Source organism: Oryctolagus cuniculus, chromosome 7 (genome assembly GCF_051225735.1).
Source record: "Oryctolagus cuniculus isolate XC-2025 breed Fujian yellow rabbit chromosome 7, ASM5122573v1, whole genome shotgun sequence".
Taxonomy (NCBI): Eukaryota; Metazoa; Chordata; class Mammalia; order Lagomorpha; family Leporidae; genus Oryctolagus; species Oryctolagus cuniculus.
Window position 1 is genome coordinate 125445445 of NC_142873.1, and position 18560 is coordinate 125464004.

General features: G+C 39.8%; 1 protein-coding gene across 1 annotated transcript in view; it reads left to right on the forward strand.

Moving 5' to 3' along the window:
• Nucleotides 1-18560, forward strand: part of LOC100354698 (selection and upkeep of intraepithelial T-cells protein 1-like) — a 151913-nt gene that overhangs the window by 114682 nt on the left and 18671 nt on the right. The window contains 1 exon segment of the mRNA XM_089299399.1: nucleotides 508-671. Coding sequence (XP_089155525.1) covers nucleotides 508-671 — 164 coding nt within the window.

Here is an 18560-nt window from a genome sequence, read left to right on the forward strand (position 1 = left end):
AGTTCACCTGTGCCTCCAATCTCCAGCAGAGGAATGGCCACCACCTCTGGTAGTAGGTTCCACATCATAGCAGGTTTTCATGGAGTGACTAGATAGCAAAAGAAGCTACAATGAAACACGCTAAGTAAGAATTTTAAAATATGTTGTTTAAAGATCCTTTAATTCACAAGATTTTTGAATCTAATGCTCAAATGATCTCTTGGGCAGTTCAGAGTTGTCTAGAACTATCCTTCCCTCAGCCTTTCCCAGGTGCATTTAGAGGACCATGACCAGCACATAACTTTGTCTCCTGCTCTCCAATGAGGCCCATTGATTGATGGGAGATGGACAGAGAGAAAACACTGCTTTCCTCCAAACCTTGAACTTGTCCCATCCTAGAAAGAGCTCTGCTTCATGTCCCTGTTACTAACACTTCCCTGATACTTCAGACCTAAGCCTAGATCTATTCCAAATGAATGAGGGACTGGCATCAAACTATCGTTATCATTTTTTGGTACACTTTTCCAGGACCCAAAGTGTCTCCACACCAACAGCTGATGATTATGGCATTTCTTTTTCCTCGGGTGACTTCTGGAAATACTTTTCTCCTTGGTTTGTGGGAATAATTATAGTCATTGCTTCAATGACTGTAACCATCCCAATTATTAGCTGGTTGCATCTAAAAGAAAGAGGTATGTGGGGTTAGAGGATGAGAACTTTCTGAAAATACCTCCTTTCCCCAGTGCCCAGTCTCCAATTAGCCAAAGAGGAATAATAGTTGTCTGAAATACAGAAACAATTGACACCTGGGCTGCATGTCATAGGAATTGGATTCCAACCTTGCCGCGGTCCAGCCTCGGCAGGTCCAAGGGGTCCGGAAGGAGGGGATGCGTCAGCAAAGAAAGGAGAAGAGGAGAAATGGCTTAGGCAGCAAAGGAAGGCATCATTCTGCCGTTACATCTCATAGGTTTCTTTTATACTCTTTTGACACATATTTTTCATTAAGCTTTCTTCCTCCTAAGCCTTTTTTCTCTCTGATAAAGAACACATCACAAGTGATAGTCTATGCATAATCTTTCTCTGTTAGTCTTCTTTTGTTGCATTTTCCTTTCATGGCCTCATTGTAACCTTCCCATTAATCTTTTCTCTATTCATAGTAGATGCGTCAGCTATAAGAAACTTGCTTAACTATCTAAAGGTGCTAGACAAAAAGTCTAAGGTTTTATAGGTTAATCTATTTATTTTATAAGGTTTAAACTGTATGGAGAAAGTTCTAATGATTATATCCTATTTTTCTAAAGGTAAATCACACCCCAACAGCTGTGTTTTTTATAAAACCTATTCCATTGCCTAATGTAAGAGTTCCTTGTTCCTTTGTTCTACATTTCCAAGCAGGGGCGTAACGTCCTAACCTTTGTAAGAATGGCAGTGGTTGTACATCAATCCACTTGCTGTAATATTAACTACGTACCTACCATTCTCATCATACACTCCTGTGTAAGGCAAGCGGGGGTCTGTGGGAACAAGCACCTGCATGCTCTTTCTGTTCTATTTTCTCACAGAACTCCTCATTACTCATGTTCCTAATAACATTTTGTTCTAGACAAATTTTAGGACATTCCCTTCTTATTTCTCCAGTCACCTCCTGTAACTCATTTTTCTTTTGTAAGAAGCAACAATTTCACTTACATTGGTAACAAGATTCCCATACCCAGACCCAAAGACTACATCATTATTAAACCTAATAAAAACAACAGAGACGATGGCTTCCCTTCAGTTAGGGGCTTTGCAGAGTTCTCCCTCCTCCAGCTGTGACTTTGTCATACAGCATGGATGGCATCACCTCCGCCACAACCTCCTGAATTTTATGGGCTTAACTACAAAATTCGGATATTCCATAATTACTTTATTTGCCCCCCTAAAATCCAGCCACATCACCTAATGTAGTATGCTGATCTCCCTACACTTGAAGCCTAGAGGAGGAAATAATTCAGGATATTTTTAATTTGAGGGGTGACATATTTTATTCAGAGGCTGATGCAAAACAAACAAAGTTGATTCTCTTCTCAAAATAATTCATATGTACATATAAATTTCATTCAATTTCAGTGTGTATATGAACACTATCTTTGAGATGGAGTTGGTAATTGTGAAAATTTTGGGATAATTTTTTTTTATTTTTTTAACTTTTATTTAATGAATATAAATTTCCAAAGTACGAATTATGGATTACAATGGCTTCCCCCCCATACCGTCCCTCCCACCCACAACCCTCCCCTTTCCCACTCCCTCTCCCCTTCCATTCACATCAAGATTCATTTTCGATTATCTTAATATACAGAAGATCAGCTTAGTATACATTAAGTAAGGATTTCAACAGTTTGCTCCCACACAGAAACATAAAGTGAAAAATAATAGATGATTTTTTTAAAATGATGATGAAATCAGATCAGACCTATTCTCATGTTTAATCCCAGTGAGAGTCAAGTTGGGAGTTGATAGTTTCTTTTTTTTTTTTTTCTTTTTTTTTTTTTACAGAGGATCAGTTTAGTATGCATTAAGTAAAGATTTCAACAGTTCGCACCCCCATAGAAACACAAAGTGAAATATATTGTTTGAGTACTCGTTATAGCATTAAATCTCAATGCACAGCACATTAAGGACAGAGATCCTACATGAGGAGTAAGTGCACAGTGACTCCTATTGTTGACTTTACCAATTGACACTCCTGTCTATGGCATCAGTAATCTCCCTATGCTCCAGTCATGAGTTTCCAAGGCTATGGAAGCCCTCTGAGTTCTCCGATTCTTATCTTGTTTAGACAAGGTCATAGTCAAAGTGGAGGTTCTCTCCTCCCTTCAGAGAAAGGTACCTCCTTCTTTGAAGACCTGTTCTCTCCACTGGGATCTCACTCACAGAGATCTTTTTGCCAGAGTGTCTTGGCTTTCCATGCCTGAAATACTCTCATGGGCTTTTCAGCCAGATCTGAATGCCTTTAGGGCTGATTCTGAGGCCAGAGTGCTATTTAGGACATCTGCCATTCTATGAGTCTGCTGAGTATCTCACTTCCCATGTTGGATCACTCTCCCCTTTATTTATTCTATCGGTTAGTGTTAGCAGGTACTAGACTTGTTTATGTGCTCCCTTTGACTCTTAGTCCTTTCATTATGATCAATTGTGAACTGAAATTGATCACTTGGAATAGTGAGATGGCATTGGTACATGCCACCTTGATGGGATTAAATTGGAATCCCCTGGTATGTTTCTAACTCTACCATTTGGGGCAAGTCAGCTTGAGCATGTCCCAAATTATATATCTCTTCCCTCTCTTATTCCTACTCTTATGTTTAACATGGATCACATTTCAGTTAAATTTCAACACTTAAGAATAACTGTGTATTAATTACAGAATTAAACCAGTCATATTAAGTAGAACAGACAAAAAAACTACTAAGAGGGATAATGTATTAAGTTGTTCATTAACAGTCAGGGCTATGCTGATCAAGTCACCATTTCCCATAGTGTCCATTCCACTTCAACAGGTTTCCTTTTTGGTGTTCAGTCAGTTGTCACCGATCAGGGAGAACATATGGTATTTGTCCCTTTGGGACTGGCTTATTTCACTCAGCATGATGTGTTCCAGATTCCTCCATTTTGTTGCAAATGACTGGATTTCGTTGTTTCTTACTGCGGTATAGTATTCTAAAGAGTACATATCCCATAATTTCTTTATCCAGTCTACCGTTGCTGGGCATTTAGGTTGGTTCCAGGTCTTAGCTATTGTGAATTGAGCTGCAATAAACATTAGGCTGCAGACCGCTTTTTTGTTTGCCAATTTAAATTCCTTTGGGTAAATTCCAAGGAGTGGGATGGCTGGGTCGAATGGTAGGGTTATCTTCAGGTTTCTGAGGAATCTCCAGACTGACTTCCATAGTGGCTTGACCAGTTTGCATTCCCACCAACAGTGGGTTAGTGTCCCTTTTTCCCCACATCCTCGCCAGCATCTGTTCTTGGTAGATTTCTGAATGTGAGCCATTCTAACCGGGGTGAGGTGGAACCTCATTGTGGTTTTGATTTGCATTTCCCTGATTGCTAATGACCTTGAACATTTTTTCATGTGCCTGTTGGCCATTTGGATTTCCTCTTTTGAAAAATGTCTATTGAGGTCCTTGGCCCATCTCTTAATTGGGTTGTTGGTTTTGTTTTTGTGGAGTTTCTTGATCTCTTTGTAGATTCTGGTTATTAACCCTTTATCTGTTGCATAGTTTGCAAATATTTTTTCCCATTCTGTCGGTTGTCTCTTCACTCTCCTGACTGTTTCTTTTGCAGTACAGAAACTTCTCAATTTGATGCAATCCCAATAGTTAATTTTGGCTTTGACTGCCTGTGCCTCCCGGGTCTTTTCCAGAAACTCTTTGCCTGTGCCAATATCTTGAAGGGTTTCTCCAATGTTCTCTAGTAACTTGATGGTGTCAGGTCATAGATTTAGGTCTTTAATCCATGTTGAGTGGATTTTTGTGTAAGGTGTAAGGTAGGGGTCTTGCTTCATGATTCTGCACGTGGAAATCCAATTTTCCTAGCACCATTTATTGAATAGACTGTCCTTGCTCCAGGAATTAGTTTTAGATCCTTGATCAAATATAAGTTGGCTGTAGATGTTTGGGTTGATTTCTGGTGTTTCTATTCTGTTCCATTGGTCTATCCATCTGTTTCTGTACCAGTACCATGCTGTTTTGATTACAACTGCCCTGTAGTATGTCCTGAAATCTGGTATTGTGATGCCTCCGGCTTTGTTTTTGTTGTACAAGATTGCTTTAGCTGTTCAAGGTCTCTTGTGCCTCCATATAAATTTCAGCACCAATTTTTCCAGATCTGAGAAGAAGGTCTTCGGTATCTTGATTGGTATTGCATTGAATTTATAAATTGCTTTTGGAAGAATGGACATTTTGATGATATTGATTCTTCCAATCCATGAGCATGGAAGATTTTTCCATTTCTTGGTATCCTTTTCTATTTCTTTCTTTAAGGTTTTGTAATTTTCATCGTAGAGATCTTTAACGTCCTTGGTTAAGTTTATTCCAAGGTATTTGATTGTTTTTGTAGCTATTGTGAATGGGATTGATCTTAGAAGTTCTTCCTCAGCCATGGCATTGTCTGTGTATACAAAGGCTGTTGATTTTTGTGCATTGATTTTATACCCTGCTACTTTGCCAAACTCTTCTATGAGTTCCAATAGTCTCTTAGTAGAGTTCTTTGGGTCCCCTAAATAAAGAATCATGTCATCTGCAAAGAGGGATAGTTTGAGTTCTTCCTTCCCAATTTGTATCCCTTTAATTTCTTTTTCTTGCCTAATAGCTCTGGCTAGAACCTCCAGAACTATATTGAATAGCAGTGGTGAGAGTGGACATCCCTGTCTGGTCCCAGATCTCAGTGGAAATGCTTCCAACTTTTCCCCATTCAATAGGATGTTGGCTGTGGGTTTTTCATAGATTGCTTTGATTGTATTGAGGAATGTTCCTTCCAAACCCAGTTTGCTTAGAGTTTTCATCATGAACGGGTGTTGTATTTTATCAAATGCTTTCTCTGCATCTATTGAGATAATCATATGGTTTTTCTTTTGCAGTCTGTTAATGTGGTGTATCACATTGATTGTCTTGCGCACATTAAACCATCCCTGCATACCAGGGATAAATCCCACTTGGTCTGGGTGGATGATCTTTCTGATGTGTTGTTGCATTCTATTGGCGAGAATTTTATTGAGGATTTTTGCATCTATGTTCATCAGGGATATTGGTCTGTAATTCTCTTTCAGTGCTGCATCTTTTTCCGGCTTAGGAATTAAGGTGATGCTGGCTTCATAGAAAGAATTTGGGAGGATTCCCTCTTCTTCGATTGTCCTGAATAGTTTGAGAAGAATTGGAGTTAGTTCTTCTTTAAATGTCTGGTAGAATTCAGCAGTGAATCCATCTGGTCCTGGGCTTTTCTTTGTTGGGAGGGCCTTTATTACTGTTTCAATTTCTGTCTCAGTTATGGGTCTGTTTAGGTTTTCTATGTCTTCCTGGTTCAATTTAGGTAGGTTGCATGTGTCCAGGAATCTATCCATTTCTGATAGGTTTCCCTGTTTGCTGGCATACAAGTCCTTGTAGTAATTTCTGATGATTCTTTTTATTTCTGTGGTGTCTGTTGTTACATTTCCTTTTTCATCTCTGATTTTATTGATTTGGGTCTTTTCTCTTCTTTTTTTAGTTAGTTGGGCCAATGGGGTGTCAATTTTGTTTATTTTTTCAAAAAACCAGCTCCTCGTTTGGCTGATTTTTTGGAATGTTTTTCTTGATTCAATCCTGTTGATTTCTTCTCTGATTTTAATTATTTCTCTTCTCCTACTAGATTTGGGTCTGGTTTGCTGTAGGTTTTCTAGATCCTTGAGGTGAATAGAAAGCTCATCTATTTGGTGCCTTTCCAATTTCTTGATGTAGGCACCTATTGATATAAACTTTCCTCTTAACACTGCTTTTGCTGCGTCCCATAAGTTTTGGTATGTTGTGCTGTTATCCTCATTTACTTCCAGAAAGTTTTTGATTTCTCTTTTGATTTCTTCTATGACCCATTGTTCATTCAGGAGCATGTTGTTCAATCTCCATGTGTTTGCATATGCTCTAGGGATTCCTGAGTTGTTCATTTCCAACTTCATTCCTTTATGGTCTGAGAAGCTGCATGGTATGATTCTAATTCTTTTGAATTTGCTGAGACTTGCTTTATGGCCTAGTATGTGGTCAATCCTAGAGAAGGTTCCATGTACTGCTGAGAAGAATGTAAAATCTTTAGCTGTAGGATTGAAAGTTCTGTATATATCTGTTAGATCCATTTGGGCTATAGTGTCGTTTAAATCTACTGTATCCTTGTTGATCTTCTGTCCTATTGATCTGTCTATTTCTGAGAGTGGAGTATTGAAGTCCCCCAGTACTACTGTATTGGGGTCTAAGTCTCCCTTTAAGTCCGTTAACAAATCTTTTAGATAAACCGGTGCCCTGTAGTTAGGTGCATATACATTGATAATTGTTATATCTTCCTGTTGAATTGATCCCTTAATCATTATGTAGTGTCCCTCTTTGTCTCTCTTAACGGTTTTTGTGGTAAAGTTTATGGTGTCTGATATTAAGATGGCTACGCCTGCTCTTTTTTCATTTCTGTTGGCTTGGTATATCTTTTTCCAGCCTTTCACTTTCAGTCTGTATGGATCTTTGTTGGAAAGATGTGTTTCTTGTAAGCAGCAAATAGATGGGTTTTGTTCATTAACCCAATCAGCCAAACGGTGTCTTTTAACTGGACAGTTCAGGCCATTCACGTTCAATGTGACTAATGGTAAGTGGTAACTTTGTCCTGCCATTTGCCAAAGATAAGTTCTAATATATGCTTTGAATTCCCTGTGATCTTTTGCTGTGAGGTTTCCTTCCTTGGTTTCCTTCCTTTACCTTCTTTCATATTGATGACCGTGTTTCTTTGTTTCTGTGTGTAACACATCTTTAAGCATCTTTTGCAGGGCTGGACGAGTGGCAACAAATTCTTTCAATTTCTGTTTGTTATGAAAAGTCTTTATTTCACCTTCATTCACAAATGATAGCTTTGCAGGATATAATATTCTGGGCTGGCAGTTTTTCTCTCTTAGTACCTGGGCTATATCTCGCCATTCCCTCCTAGCTTGTAGAGTTTCTGATGAGAAGTCAGCTGTGAGTCTGATTGGAGATCCTCTGAGAGTAATCTGACGTTTCTCTCTTGCACATTTTAGGATCTTTTCTTTATGTTTCAATGTGGAGAGTTTAATTACAACGTGTCGTGGTGAGGATCTCTTTTGGTCGTGTTTATTAGGGGTTCTGTGAGCTTCCTGTACTAGGATTTCTCTGTCCTTCTCCAAACCTGGGAAATTTTCTGCTAATATCTCACTAAAAAGGCCTTCTAATCCTTTCTCCCTCTCCATGCCTTCAGGAACTCCTAGAACCCGAATGTTGGGTTTTTTAATAGTATCCTGAAGATTCCCAACAATATGTTTTAGGTTTCTAATTTCCTCGTCTTTTCTTTGGTCTGACTGTATCCTTTCCTGTTCTCTGTCTTCTAAGTCCGATATTCTCTCTTCTGCTTCTCCCATTCTGTTTGTAAGGCTCTCTATTGTGTTTTTCATTTGATCTATTGAATTCTTCACTTCAGTCACTATCCCAGTTTCCTGTTGTACTAGTTGTTTCGTTTCATTTTGATTCCTCCTTAATATTTCATTTTCACGAGAGAGATTTTCTATCTTGTCCATTAAGGATTTCTGTAGTTCAAGAATTTGTTTTTGAGAACTTCTTAATGTTCTTATCAATTTTTTGAGATCTGCTTCTTGCATTTCTTCTATGTCATCATCCTCATAATCTTGAATTGGGGTGTCTTTTTCATTTGAGGGCTTCATGGTGACTTCCTTGTTTTTATTACCTTGGTTTTTACGTTTGTTATTTGTCATATTGGAGATATTTGGTTTCTTCACTGTGGTGCTTTTTCTTGTTATACTATGACTCTAGATTAAGTGGACTATCTGTTTTTGATGGAGCCTTAGGGCTTGAGATGGGTGTGGCCTGAGAGCTCTGTTTGGTGTGCCAAAGGTGACACTCCCAGGTTAGGCGTGGTAAACCTCTCTCTCTCTCTCTCTTTTTTTTTTTGATTCAAAAGGGAAGTTATTCTGCACAGCTGAACGAAGTTGGAGGTAGTTAGCAGGCAAATGATATACCCACAGGAGCCAGAGATCGGAAGCTCTTTCCCAAGGACCACACAGGGAATCTGTTCGGCCCTCAGAGTGGGCTCAAAGTCTCCTTCAGTCTCCCACTGGGTTGCCAAAGTTACGGAATTGTAGCGTCTCTGGAGAGTGCTCACGTGAATTCCGTGAGTTCTCTCCCCCACCGTCTCTTTTTTCACAGTCTCAGTTCAGTAGCACCACAAATTTACTAGGTCCTAATCTCCTGTTAATTCGCCCCGCCCAGAGTCAGGTTTTTCTGCTAGGCTCAGGGCCGGTGCAGACCTGAGGTCGCTCTGCTTATGACGTATGTCCAAGATGTCGCCTGCTCTTTGTCTTGCTCGCCCTTCAGAGGTGAGCGGAGAGAGAGAAACCCGTGTCTGTACCAGTCACCTTTTTTTTTCCCTCTCTCTCTCTTTCAGTTAGCTTGGTGAAGTCCCCCCCCCCCCCCCGGGGAGTCGTTCCCTCTAGTCTCCTCTCTCCGCTTGCCTGCCGGTGTCTCGGGTTATTGAGGTTCGGCTCACCTCGCGTTCCAGCGCTGGTGTGTTGAGTCTGCCGCTGGTGTCCCGAACTGTGGGCTCCCACGCTCTCCACGCAGGTCCACTCCCCTTCCAGCGCTGATGTGTGGACTCGGAGCCCTGGACGTCCCAAGTCTCTCCGCTGTTGTCTGTGTGGCACACTCCCCTTCGAGCACTTGCGCGCAGACCCTGCAGCTTGCGCAGCTCGGTCCCGCGGCTCGGCTTCCGCGGCTCAGTCCCGCGGCTCGGTCCCACGGCTCGGCTTTCGCGCGGTGGGCGACCTTGTTCTCCCAGTAGGTCCTCCGATTCACGACTACTGGATCCAGAAGAGTTTCCTCTGCAATATTTTTCTGGTTCTTTTTTCTGAGGCTACCATAACTCCCCTTTTATTAAACTAAATTTTCCCAGACTATCGGTGCGCGCCCTCACTATTCCGCCATCTTGGCTCCGCCCCCCTAATTTTGGGATAATTGAACACAATATATTTGAAGTCTGACCCATCTTTGAAGTCCCCATGGAAATTGTATATAAAAGGCAATGATTAGAAAAATATAATAATTCTTTATTATTGTAAATTGGAACTATAGCCAAAATCACAATGCATAACTTATAGAACAGATCAGGACACTTCAGAATATTTTGTTTATTAATTTTCTCCTGTGAAATGAAGACACAAAGGTCTTTAAACTAAACCAAGTTGGAGTGCCCTTTGTATTTTTTTCTAAGAAAGTCTGTACTTGAACCTTGCAGATTAAGAGTAGAAGTGGTCAGCGCCACAGCTCAATAGACTAATCCTCCACCTGCGGCACTGGCACCCCAGGTTCTAGTCCCGGTTGGGGTGCTGGATTCTGTCCCAGTCGCTCCTCTTCCAGTCCAGCCCTCTGCTATGGCCCGGGAGTGCAGTGGAGGATGGTCCAAGTGCTTGGGCCCTGCACCCACATGAGAGACCAGGAGAAGCACCTGGCTCCTGGCTTTGGATCAGCGCGGTGCACCAGCCACAGCACGCTGGCCACAGCAGCCATTAGGGGGTGAACCAACGGAAAAAGGAAGACCTTTCTCTCTGTTTCTCTCTTTCACTGTCTAACTCTGCCTGTCAAAAAAAATTTTTTAAATAAAAAAGAGTAGTAGTACAAAAAACATCACATCATCCATCAGTACTAGAAAAGAGTAAAATGATATAACAATTATTTATATAATATATATGAAATTCTTATGTGCTTTGTGGACTTTTTGGTGTTGTTAAAGTAATTTTTAAACATTTATTTACATAAAGGGAACAGATTCCATGTATTTTAAATACACAGTTTTAAAAACATAATGATACTTCCCTTTCACTTCCTTCTTTTCTTGTTTTTCTTTTAATTCTTGTGATGACATACTTTCAATTTACTTTATAATCACAAGCTTAATCCTCCACTAAATAAATTCAAAAAGCAGTAAATACAAAGACCACTGTTGCTCAGGAGTGTAGACAATGGTTATAAACGATGATCAAATATCAAGACGTCACTTTCACTCATATTCTTCACTTCTTTGTAGTCTAAATATTGGTTACCATAAAATATGCGATATTTGTCATTTTGAGACTGGCTTATTTCACTAAGCATAATGGTCTCTGATTGCAACCATTTTTATTGTGAAAGACAGGATTTCGTTCTTTTTTATGGCTGAGTGGTATTCCATAATGTGTGTGTGGGGGGGGGTCACATTTCTTTATCCAGTAATTAGTTTGTGTACATTTCATATCTTAGCTATCGTGAATTAAGCTGCTATAAACATCAGGGTACAAACAACTCTTCATATGCTTATTTCATTTGGATAAATCCAGGAGGAGGGTAGCTAGGTCATATGGTAGATCTATTTTCCTATTTCTGAGCTATCTCAATACTTTTTCACAATAGTTGTACTAGTTTACATTTCCACCAATAGAATATTAGGGTGATTTCTTTTCTCCATGTCTTCACCGCATTTGTTACCTTTTTATTTTTGGATGATAGCCATTCTAAGTGGAGTGAGGTGAAACCTCATTGTGGTTTTTATTTGTATTTCCTCGATGGCTTGTGATCCTGAGCATGTTTTCATGTGTATATTGACCATTTGTATTTCATCCTTTAAAAAATGCCTGTTTAAATCTTAGCCCATTTCTTAAATGGCTTGTTTGTTTTGTTGTTGTTGAGTCTCTTGAGCTCCTTGTATATTCTGGAGATTAATCCTTGATCAGATGTATAGTTTACAAATATTTTCCCACATTCTGTTCGTTGCTTCTTCACTTTGTTGAGTGTTTCCTTTGCTGTGTGGCAGCTTCTTAGCTTGATGTAATCCCATTTGTCTATTTTTACTTTTATTGCCTGTGCTTCTGGGGTCTTATCCAGGAAGTCTTTGCCTAGACAATGGTCTTGCAATGTTTCCCATATGTTTTCCTCTAATAATTCAGTGGTTTAGGTCTTCGGTTTAGATCATTTGCAATTGTGAGTTGATTTTTGTATATGGTGTAAAGCAGAGGTCTTGTTTCAGACTTCGGCATGCAGAGATCCAATTTTTCCAACATCATTTGTTGAATAAACTGTCCTTTCTACAGGGAGTGATTTTAGCTCATTTGTCAAAGATTAGTTGGTTGTAGATGCGTGGATTAATCACTTGGGTTCTAATCTGTTTCATTGGTTCATATATCTAGTTTTATGCTAGTACCAGGATGTTTGGTTTATAATTTCCCTATAATATGTTTTGAAATCTGGCATTGTGATGTCTTCAGCTTTGCTTCTGTTAAGATTGCTTTAGCTGTTCAGAGTTTCTTGTTTTTCAAAAAAGTAGAAAACCTAAAAGAGAAACTGAACTCAAAGATACAGCAAGTGAAATGAAAAATTCACTAGAGAAACTCAAAGGTTAATATGAGCAGACTGTAGAGTCAATGAAAGTGATACTTTCCAGTTCCAACCATATGTGGAGACTGTATAATGCTGTACAGTGCTCCTGGAGGAAGCTCTCAGTTAACAACTCAGTTTCTGTGAACCTCTTCTTCACACAGGACTTGTCAGAGCATAACTTTGCCAAATTTTGTTGGATTTGTAAATATGTCATTTATCTCTCCCTAACTTAGGGCATTTCAGAAGAGCACCACTACATTTGTGCAAACACTGGCTCTAAGGGTCTCAGTGATATTATTTGTTTTTCACCCCATAAGCTCCACAGATCATTGTCATTTTACCCCCAAAAGTCCCAGAGACCTGCATGAATACAGGAAATTTATTGTTTGTTCCAATGTCTCAGTTACTGAGGTGAATATACATGTTTAATTCTTCCTAAATCCTTGTAAGATAGTTAGTGATACATATTAAATTCTCACTAGGGTGACACCTCCCTGTTTTCATGTTGTGATGTGAAACCTAACTCATTTCTAGCCTGATTTTCTTCTTTTCTTATCCAGCTGGATACTATGTGGTTGGAAGATATGAGTGTGATCCTGTGTGTGCTGATGGCCTTCATTGCCGTGCTGTCTTCCTTTATTTACTTCAGACTGAGAGGGAAGTGGGAGTGGGAACGGCCACTCCTCGGATGCATCATTCCTCCGAGAGACCTCCAGATGTCCAGAGGAATGACATTCTCATCCTTGTGTCTCAGTGCCTGGAGGAAGAAAAAAGGACTATGTCCTATATAAATGCTTCCTGGTTGCAACATTTTTGAGGCTCCCAGGGGTTCTAGCAAGGCCAACATCAGTGCTTTGAATGCCGTCTTAACTCCGACTGCACATCTGCAACCGCTCTCCAGGTGAATGTGGAAGTCCCTGCTGTGCTCCCTCCACAAGCATTCACTAAAGTTTTCTGTATGACAGGTCTTCAAAAGGTTCATGAAAAAATGTATATATGATAAAACTATAAGTTGGTTTCTAAAAGGTTTTGCACAAAAATGCACCTCATTTTCAGTTCCATTTTTCCGTGAACTTTTTGAAATACCCTTTTATACTGAGCTCTTTGCAAGGCTTCTTCTTTTCTGATATCAAAGGCAGAACTGAGAATTTTATATGGTAGTTTCCTCTTTCAGAAACATGTAAATGCCCACAGGGGCTGGACTAGGACACTTTCGTGAACCCGCTTTCACAGAAGGCCGTATAGCTTTGAAACATCCCTTAATTCCCAGAGGAGAAGAGCCCTGGCTTTGTTCTTCAAATAGAACTTCCTTATGCACACGGAGGGGAATATAGAACCATAACCCAGAAGGATGATTTTAATAGTGGATTTTTGTATTCCACCAGTGATCTGCAGTCCTAAAAAGTTTCATTTACAAGGATATGCTAGCTAAATGTTTATATGCTGCTTGGATTACCAGAGGGCTCTTCTCCTCAAAAAAGGTGCATATCCATGGGCAATGAATATCATGGACAATATAAAGATATTACTTTTATCTAAGCAAAAAGAAAATCCCCCATACCCTAGAACCAAAAAAAATTATCTACATTGTCTTTTCATTTTCATGTCCATTCACTCTTGCTTTCTCTAGACTAGCTATTGGATCTTGCTTGGTGTTGGATTGATCAATTTGGACAAGCCACACTGACAGCCTTTCCCTCTTACTCAGTAGTGTAAGAGGCCAAAAAGGAAAGGGGTGCCTGTTCCCCAATGTTCCATTTTCCCTCTGAAGTAAATTGGACAAGAGTCAGCTGACGGGCAATGCAAGTCGGGGAAATCATCTAGCTACAAAAAGTTCCTGCCATGGCATAAAGTAGGAGAAGGGGCAAGGGGATACAGGCAAGGGCTAGGAATGGAAATGCACTGAGTCAGAGGGAAGAGGGTTATGTCAAGACACTCCCCAAAGTGCAAGCCTCCGCAGAGGTGACAGAGAAGCGCCTCAGGTGAGGCCCCCACAAAGAGGCCTCCAAAAGAGGTTCCCAGCTCAAATGAGGATGTGCAAGTGAGCGGAGCGTAGGAGACTGAGCTGGGGACTGCAGCTCTCTCCAGAAACTGCTGCATACTGGCTGTGGGGAGGTCAGCTTCCGTCTGGGCTCACCTGTGCAAAGCCTCTGTCATTTCCCATGTTGGGCCACGAAGGGTCACACACAGGACACTGACCCGGACTCGGACACCTCTAGACTCATTGAGATGAAACTGAGACAGATGCATGTCCTTGCTGCAACGCCGATGTGTCTTCCTTGCACTCAGCTTCCCCTATGAAGATAACACTTTCACGACCGCTGTCTCCACAGGGATGAAATAATCACAGAGGGAAGTAGAATAAAGCCTGTAGCCAGTATTTTTCAGGTCAAGTCACACTTCCCTCTTGATCCAGTGGAATTCTGAGCAGGCTTAGCATCAGAGAAGTTTAACTGCCTCCCAGTGGAGGAGACCAGAGGAGCTGAATGAAAAACCAGACTTATTTCCAGCTGCATGGAGGTGCAAGGGCACCTGTTTATGCTGCTCATCCGTGTCCCATTCATGGGATCAATGAAGGAGTCATTTAGCCACTCAGAGATTTTATAAACTTTTCTTGTGTGCTTCTCTCAGAATTCTAGGTGGGAAGGGAGGAGGAGGAAGGTTAACACAATACATTAATTGATTTGGACTACAGACTGCATGGTGCAACATCTAAAAAGACTACACTTTCTTTTTTTAATGTGTGTAACTGCTTTTATTATATGGATGTATCATAACTTTTGAACAATTGCATGAGAATCTGTATGCAATCCAAAAATAAATAAATATTATGCTAAACTGATCTTCTGTATATAAAGAGAATTGAAAATGAATCCTCATGTGAATGGAAGGGGAGAGGGAGTGGGAAAGGGGAGGGTTGCGGGTGGGAGGGACATTATGGGGGGGAAGCCATTGTAATCCATAAGCTGTACTTTGGAAATTTATATTCATTAAATAAAAGTTAAAAAAAGTAAAAAAAAGACAATAAAATTTAAAATCCAGTAAAATTAAAAAAAATCTTTTAATTTCATTAATTTAGTCTCATTTCCTTATTTTCAGAGGCTTATTTTTAAATGTAAATATTTGATTAGTTTTTCCAGGATTTTAAAAAATTGTTGATTTATTTATTTTTATTTGAAGGAGAAAGAGAGAGAGAGAATGAGATCTTCCATCCACTGGTTCACTCTTCAAACTCCTACAGCTTCCAGGACACTGGGCTAGGCTAAAACCAGGAACCAGGAACTCAATCTGGATTTCCCACATGGGTTGCAGGGACCCAGGCACTGCAGTCGTCACTTGCTATTTCCCACCCTGAGGATGATCAGGAAGCTAGATCCAGAAGCAGAGCCTGGACTGGAATCCAGACACCAGTATGGCAGTTACTTGCTGAAAATTTCTTTGGTAGATAAGTTTTTTTAAACTCATATAATTTTTTAACTTTTATTTAGTAAATATAAATTTCCAAAGTACAGTTTACTGATTACAATGGCTTTCCCCCCACCAATAACTTCCCTCCCACTTGCACCCCTCCCATATCCTGCTTCCTCTTCCATTCCATTCGCATCAAGATTCATTTTCAATTATCTTTAAACACAGAAGATCGATTTACTATATATTAAGTAAAGATTTCATCAGTTTGCACCCACACAGAACATAAAGTGTAAAATACCATTTCAGTAATACTTATAGCATTAATTCACATTGGACAACACATTAAGGACAGAAATCCCACATGAGGAGTAAGTACACAGTGACTCCTGTTGTTGACTTAACAATTTGACATTCTTGTATATGGCGTCAGTAATCTCCATAGGCTCTAATCATGAGTTGCCAAGGCTATGGAAGCCTTTTGAGTTTGCTGACTTCGATCTTATTAGACAAGGTCATAGTCAAAGTGGAAGTTCTCTCCTCCCTTCAGAGAAAGGTACCTCCTTCTTTGATGACCTGTTCTTTCCACTGGGAACTCATTCGCAGAGATTTTTCATTTAGGTATTTTTTTTTTGGCCAAAGTGTCTTGGCTTTCCATGCCTAAAATACTCTCATAGGCTCTTCAGCCAGATCCGCATGCCTTAAGGGCTGATTCTGAGGCCAGAGTGCTATTTAGGACACCTGCCATTCTATGAGTCTGCTGTGTATCCTGCTTCCCATGTTGGATCATTCTCTCCCTTTTTTGATTCTATCAGTTAGTATTAGCAGACACTAGTCTTGTTTATGCGATCCCTTTGACTCTTAGACCTATCAGTGTGATCAACTGTGAACACAAATTGATCACTTGGACTAGTGAGATGGCATTGATACATGCCACCTTGATGGGATTGTATTGGAATCCCCTGACACATTTCTAACTCTACTGTTTGAGGTAAGTCAGCTTGAGCATGTCCCGAATTGCACATCTCTTCCCTCTCTTATTCCCACTCTTATATTTAACAGGGATCACTTTTCAGTTAAATTTAAACACCTAAGCATAATTGTGTGTTAATTACAGAGTTCAACCAATTGTATTAACTAGAACAAAAAATACTAAAAGGGATAAAGTATTACATTGTACATCAACAATCAGGACAAGGGCTGATTAGGTCACTGTTTCTCATAGTATCCATTTTACTTCAACAGGTTTCCTTTTTGATGCTTGGTTAGTTGTCAGCGATCAGGGAGAACATATGATATTTGTCCCTTTGGGACTGGCTTAGTTCACTCAGCATGATGTTTTCCAGATTCCTCCATCTTGTTGCAAATGACCGGGTTTCATTGTTTTTGACTACTGTATAGTATTCTATAAAGTACGTGTCCCATAATTTCTTTATCCAGTCTACCGTTTATGGGCATTTAGGTTGGTTCCAGGTCTTAGCTATTGTGAACTGAGCTGCAATAAACATTAAGGTGCACTCCATTTTTTTGTTTGCCAATTTAATTTCCTCTGGGTATATTCCAAGGAGTGGGATGGCTGGGTTGAATGGTAGGGTTATATTCAGGTTTCTGAGGAATCTCCAGACTGACTTCCATAGTGACTTAACCAGTTTGCATTCCCACCAACAGTGGGTTAGTGTCCCTTTTTCCCCACATCCTCGCCAGCATCTGTTGTTGGTAGATTTCTGAATGTGAGCCATTCTAACTGGGGTAAGGTGAAACCTCATTGTGGTTTTGATCTGCATTTCCCTGATGGCTAGTTGTGCCTGTTGGCCATTTGGATTTCCTCTTTTGAAAAATGTCTATTGAGGTCCTTGGCCCATCTCTTAAGTGGGTTGTTTGTTTTGTTGTTGTGGAGTTTTTTGATCTCTTTGTAGATTCTGGCTATTAACCCTTTATCTGTTGCATAGTTTGCAAATATTTTTCCCATTCTGTCGGTAGCCTCTTCACTTTCCTGACTGTTTCTTTTGCAGTACAGAAACTTCTCAATTTGATGCAATCCCAAATGTTAATAATTTTGGCTTTGACTGCCTGTGCTTCCAGGGTCTTTTCCAATAAGCCTTTGCTGGTACCTATTCTTCCAAGTTTTCTCCAATGTTCTCTAATATATTAATGGTGTCGGGTCATAGATTTAAGCTTTTAATCCATGTTGAGTGGATTTTTGTGTACAGTGAAAGGTAGGGGTCTTGCTTCATGCTTCTGCATGTGGAGATCCAATTTTCCCAGCACCATTTATTGAAGAGACTGTCCTTACTCCAGGGATTGGTTTTAGATCCTTGATCAAATATAAGTTGGCTGTAGATGTTTGGGTTGCTTTCTGGTGTTTCTATTCTGTTCCATTGGTCTATCCATTTGTTTCTGTACCAGTACCTTGCTGTTTTGATAACAACTGCCCTGTAGTATGTCCTGAAATCTGGTATTGTGATGCCTCCAGCTTTGTTTTTGTTCTACAAGATTGCTTTAGCTATTCGAGGTCTCCTGTGTCTCCATATGAATTTCAGCATCCTTTTTTCCAGATCTGAGAAGCATGTCTTTGGTATTTTGATTGGTATCGCATTGAATCTATACACTACACCTTTCTGTTTGTCACCATTAGGTGACTTTAGGCTCTACTAATCACACACATTAGGCTCTACTAATGTGTGTCACTTTGCTAATATGATAGGTGTGTAGCAACAGACAAAATTGGATGTAATCAAAACTGAGTATAAATTGAAATGTCCTAAATTAGCTGATAAGTTGTTGTTTATTTTTAAGTTATTACTTTTTTATTTATTGGAAATGGAGAGAGAGCCTGAGAGAGGTATTCTCCATATGCTAAATTTTTGATTTAAAAAATTAACCAACTGCCGTACTCAGATCAATTTTCATTTATAAGAACAAAATAATTGCCATACATATATAGACATATACATATATATATTATATATTTTAAAATATACTTGTGTTTATTTGAAAGTCATAGTTACAGAGAGAGAAAGAGAGAGGCCA